General features: G+C 60.3%; 1 protein-coding gene across 1 annotated transcript; it reads right to left on the reverse strand.

Annotated features, from left to right (window-relative positions):
• Nucleotides 1–277: 277 nt before the first annotated feature.
• GPR50 (G protein-coupled receptor 50) lies at nt 278–3,856 on the reverse strand. The gene is made up of 2 exons (XM_004715621.1): nt 3,670–3,856; nt 278–1,722 (listed from the first exon to the last, which is right to left on the reverse strand). Exons 1-2 carry the CDS (start codon nt 3,854–3,856, stop codon nt 278–280), a joined length of 1,632 nt encoding a protein of 543 aa, XP_004715678.1.
• Between the last annotated feature and the right edge of the window lie 1,853 nt (nt 3,857–5,709).

Raw genomic sequence — 5,709 nt, forward strand, 5'->3', positions numbered from 1 at the left:
AAAGGGAGTGCTGCAGTCTAAAGCTGAAGGGGCACCTCAGTGGGCTGAAGGTCAGTCACTTGAGGAGAGGCTAGCGAAAGGCAGTATCTACAATCATACACCCACACTTTTGTGGGGTACATGATGGGAGGGAGAAGTATGCCTGAAGGTGGATGGAGCCCACTCCTCATTTGTGTGTGTCTGGGGGTGGAGGGCAGTAAAGAGAGCTCACTTGGGATCCTGTGTGCAAGATAGCCTCTAGCGTGGGCCTCTGCTTGGCCACCCACAAGAGAGTGTCTCACACAGCCACTTCATCAGAATCACCTTCTACATCAATAACCACAATCTCAGGAAGGCCAGCCGCGAGGACAGGCTCTGGCTGGCTGGCAGGGGGCCCTGGGGACCCAGTGCTGGAGCTAGAGCTAGGCTCAGTGATGTCAGATTCCAGGTGGCCAGTGCTGCCATGGTGGAAGGGGGTGGTGATCTCAGGGTAGTCAGCCACCACTGCAGGTTTAGAGGGGCTGGTGGCAGGGCTAAAGACACGCTTAGAGTGGCTACCAGCAGGGAAGTGGTGGCCAGTAACAGGCTTGGGGTGGCTGGGGACAGGCTTATAGTGGACAGAGTCACCCTTGAAGTGGACAGAGGGAGGCTTAGGGTAAACGGTGGCTGCCTTGACGTGGCCCGCGACAGATTTGGAGTGGCCCATGACAGACTTGTGGTCCAGCGCAGACTTGGAGTGACCCAAGGCAGACTTAGGGTTACTAGAGACCAGCCTGGGGTGGCCAGAGGCATGGTCAGCCGGGCCAGCTGCCACCTCACCAGGAAGTGGGACATTGCGGACACTCACTGGCGTTCCCTCCACAGCAGGGCAGGGAAGGGGTTGCTCACGGACTTGGTCTCGGGCGAGGGCACGGGCATGGGCAAGGGCACGGGCTTCCCTGGCTTCACGGATGTCAGTGATGAGGCCAGAGAGGAAGAGGACAGGGTGCCGAATTGCATGGAAGACTAGCCAGTATTCTCTTCGGAAATTCTCATTGAGGAGCCCATAGATCACAGCGTTGAGGCAGCTGTTGATGTTGGCTATGAAGTAGGCAGCAAGATATAGCCAGTCGGGGATCTTGTCTACCACCCCCTTCGGGCTGACCGCCACCAGCACAGTGAGCGCGTTGACAGGGCACCAGCACACTGCAAAGAGGAGGAAGATGACAAACATGGTTAGGAAATTGCGCACCTCAGCCAACTGATTGTCAGGGTTCTGCCCGGCCGCCGCCGCCCGGACTGCCAGCACTTTGGCCCAGATCTGAATGTAGCAGAATCCCACGATGAGCAGTGGGAGCACGAAGTGGACGCCGACGATGGTCACTGCGAAGACAGGGTTGGTCATGTAGCTGAAGACGCAGGTGTAGGTACGAGGGTCGTACTGGATGGTGCCAACATACATGTTGGGCAGGACGGCCAGGATGGTCATGAACCACGTGACCACCAGGTAGATGCAAGTGATACGCATGCTGAAGAGTCGTTCATACTGCAGGCTATGGCAGATGTAGCAGTAGCGGTTAATGGCGATGGCCATGATGTTGAAGATGGAACCGACCACGCTCAGCCCGGTCATGAACCCAATTATCTGACACTGGAGCTGGCTCAGGTCCCAGCCCCCAACGGCCATGGCGTGCAGCATCATCGGATAGGGGTAGATCGCCACCAGCATGTCGGCGACAGAGAGGCTGACCACGAAGATGTTGCCTGAAAAACATGCGTAGGAAAGGGTGGGGGCGAGAAAAGGGGGAGAGGGAGAAAGAAGAAATGGTTAATATGGGCATCTAGAAAGTTAAACAGGAAGGGACCCGCTGGATTCTGGACACTTCTGAATTCTCCAATGCTTTTCAAGACACACAGTGGGGTTTTGTGTTTATTTGCAAGTGTGTCCCAGGCGAAAGGCGCACAGGAATGCTGAGGAAGGAGGGGGAAAAAATGTACAGCCTTCTCCCCTCTCCTGTCTAGTGCTGCCCACCTCTAATGGGTCCAGTCGTCAAACACACGTAGGAGCCACCTTAACCTCAGAGTCAAAAGTCGGGAGGAGGGGGCGCCCCTGAGGTCTGAGCCCAAAGGAAAACGCGAAGAAACAAAGCGCTCTGGGTGGGAAAGAAAGACCAGAGGGATCACAACAGCTTCTGCTTCACACTCCAGTCTTCATCCCGCACAAGGACCGGCTACCCCTGGTTCCGACTTTTTCGGGGCTCCAGCGCCAAACCGGGAAGGTGGGGTGGGGGAAGGATGTGTGCCACCCGTCCCCTGCTTTGCGGGGCGACAGCAGGGGCGCTTGGGTAAAAGCCTGCGCAATGGGGAGAGAAAAGAGGCGACGCGCAAGACGCTTAGCCCGCTTTCAATGGAAAGCCCTCCGTGTTAAGGAGCGCCGCTCGGGCACCTTCACACTCGGAGAAAGAGCTGTGTCCCGCGACCAGGGAGCCACTCCGCCCGCCAGCGCGGCCAAGGCACTGGCAGCCCAAATGCGCTTTCCCCGTTTTCTTTCCAAGTCGCCCGTTCGGAGAAGAGAACGGGACAGGAGCGCGCGCCAAGCTTTAGAAGCGTTCGGGCGGGGACATCAGCCCCTTCATTTCCATTATAGAAGAGAAGCCAGCAGAAGGAGGAACGCAAAGGCGAACGCGCGCTCGCCCGAGGCGGCGGCGGCAGTCGGAGCGCTAGGCTGTCTCTGGGGCGGCAGTCAGGACCTACTGGAAAGGATCGCCCCGGTGGCGGCGCCTTTGGAAACCTGTGCCGTTTGGGGACTCCCCGCCTTAGCAGAGGGAGACTTTGGCTGCCGCCGCTGCTGCCACCGTTCCCGCGCCCCGCTGCCAGCCCGGCTGCCCCCTGGATCCCCTTCCCTCCCCTTGCCCGATTGCCAAGTGGGGTCCCCGCAGTCCTTCGGGCGCCCCGAGCCACCGACTCTGCACCCCGCGCCCTCCGCCTGCCGACTACGCGCCCCGGAGATCCCCAGCCGCTTCTCGCCTTCCTCCTCCGCGGCCACCGCCTTCTCTCTCGCAGCCCCTGCGCCCTCCGCGCCCCGCTTACAGACCTCGGGGTCTCCGCTGACGCCGCCGCCGCGCGCCCCTCTCGGCTGGGCGCCCAGGGACAGGCGGACAGGGTCCGTGCTCCGCCTCACCGCACTGGAGCTGTGGCGCCCATCCCCGAGCCCGGGTCGCCGCAGCGAAGACCGGTGGCTCCGGCTCTAAGCTCCGGGAAGCGCCGCAGCCCACTTAACTTTCAGGGTGGCTTGCTGGCGCGCTGCTTTCTCCGCGTCCTGTCGGCGCGCCTTGGCGCGACCACCGGTGCGGAGTCCGGTCGGGGCTCGGGTTCCCGCTGGTGCGCGCTGTGCCCCGGCGCGGCGGCTACGCTCTCCGCTCCGGTGCCGGCTCCCGCCGCAGCAGGTCCGGGACAGGGCACAGCTCAAGGGGCTGCTGCGCTCCTCCGGGAAGCGGAGCTTTGTCTATGGGACTTGGGATACCCAAAGCTAATTTTCTGCGCTCCCTCTGCCTTTAAGTTAAAAGGACCCCCCTCATTACCCCCAAAGGCTATCGGGGAATTCAGAGGAAGGGGTGTTCTATGTGGCAGTATTACGTATGGGTTGTTTTTTTTTATGTAGGACCCCCCAAACGAACGCACACCAGGGAAGGGGAAGGGAGGGTAGCTTACCAGGATTTCGGAGCTTCTTGTTCTTTGATACAGCCAAGATGACCATGGAATTGCCGATCAGATCTACGACGATGGTGATGACCATCACACAGAACATAAAGGTGACCAGAGCCGGTGGGTAGTCCGGCTGAGGCCGTTTACAGCCAATACAGTCATATGGGGTGGGAACCGCCAGGGTGGGTTCCATGGCGTCCCCGGAGCCCGTTATGGCCTCCAGCGTTGCCGGCAAGCGGCCGCCGCTTCAGATGGAAACCACCTGCTCGGTCACCAGGAGCTCTGGAAAAGCGTGCCTCCTCCTTCGAGAGTCAGAGGGGGAATGACTGCCTCCCACTCTTTCCGATGAGCTTTTAAAGCCTCGAGAGGCAGCTAGCCCCACCCCAAACCCCTCCCTCCAACCAATCAGAGTCCCTGACCACCCCCCTGCTTCCCCCCACCTCGCTCTTGGTGGACAAATCCACAGCGAGCTATTGTCTTGCTTCCGACTGCCTTGTATGTCCTTCCTCCCACAGTCACCCCCCCTCCACGACTCCCTAGGTCCCATGCGTCATGAAAAGCCTGAAGTGCACCACTCCATGTACACACAGCAGCCGCGCAGCCGCAGAGCTCCCATTTTTACCAAGTTTTTTCTCCAGCCCGCCTCTAAAGCAAAACCGTGGCAAAGCTCTGTAGACTGCCATATAGCTGAGGTATGTGGCCCCTCTAGGGGTCCAGCGCCAGCTCAAGTCAGCCACAACCCTTAGAAGAAGGGGGGGGTGGCCAGCAGCCCCTCGAATGTCAGCTTCATGTCCCTACAATCTCCCTGAGAGGTCGGTCTTCCCATCCCAGGTGGCTTGCTGGACACTGTTTCCCGCGGGGAGCAGAGGACAATTCCTTTCTCCATCCCAAATCCCCAGTTTCCAGGGGACCTGTCCTTACTCCAGTCCCCTGCTGGGAACTCATTCACTCCCAGAGCTGTGGCAGCTGCAGCGGGGCAGTGCGCTCCTTCCTACTGGGGCTTGCTCTCCCCAAGACAAGCTGGCCCCGGCGCTCCGCGCTGGGAGCCAGGGAACCTGTCAGCTCCCTGGGCAGAAGCGGAGCAGCAGCTGGCTCCACAACTTTAGGGCGAGCATCCCTTCGCCTGCTCCGTGGCACTCTCATTTCTAGAGCTCAGGTGCTGTTTGGGGGAAAGCGTCAAACGGGCAAAAACCAAACATCCTTTCCCTGAAGCGGGCAAGGGTCTGTGGTGCTGCTCCCTCCCTGGGGCCCCAAGCTCTCTGTAGAATGGCGCTGCCTGGGCTGGCGGGACACCTAGGTGCTGGCTGCAGCCCAGCGACCCCAGCCCTACTCCCTGGTGCACCCTCTCGCCATCACCAATCCCCAATCCCCGGACATCCCCAGCGGGCTGTGGCTTCACACCGCGGATCTCCCTGCTAGAGCTAGCGTCACGGTCTCCCGCGGTGCGCGCAGGCTCCCAGATCGCGAGGGCCAGGGGCATCCGAGATGATGGGGCCCCTCTTGTCCTCAACCACCTAGGCGCAGCAATGGATTTTTTTTGGTCCGCTATTAAAAGTTAACGATTTTCCTGGCGAAAGACTCTCAGAAAACCTCTGCAAACCCTTTGAAACATGTGCCAGGGGCTGCGGGTTGGCTTAGCCGGGAGCCCCATCCTCTGTGTAGCTGCAGTCCTGCCGCTGCAGGGGACAAACTTGGGGCTTGGGGCTTGGGGCTTGGGGCTTGGGGCTTGGGGGCTGTTTCCCACTAGAAGCCAGCGTTCAGAAACCGAAAACAGGCAGGCTAATGCTACTGGACCGCCAGCTGGCGCGCGTTTTCTCCAGCGGAGACGCTCTGAGGAAGACGGTATCCCCTCTTTAGAAGGCAAGGTGCTGAACTACCTCCCTCCACTCCCCCCCAAACTTTCCCCTTGTCCCTCTGGGGACCCAGTGAAGCCAGACTGCACGCGTCCTGCTCCAGCGATCCCCTAGGCAGTCAGCCAGAAGGCACCTGTTGCGCATGCCACCAGCCGGTTCCGCTGGCAGCCCTGTGCCTCTGCGAACCCGGCAA

Source organism: Echinops telfairi, unplaced genomic scaffold (genome assembly GCF_000313985.2).
Source record: "Echinops telfairi isolate 266 unplaced genomic scaffold, ASM31398v2 ScPeMD7_7472;HRSCAF=8510, whole genome shotgun sequence".
NCBI classification, from domain to species: Eukaryota; Metazoa; Chordata; class Mammalia; order Afrosoricida; family Tenrecidae; genus Echinops; species Echinops telfairi.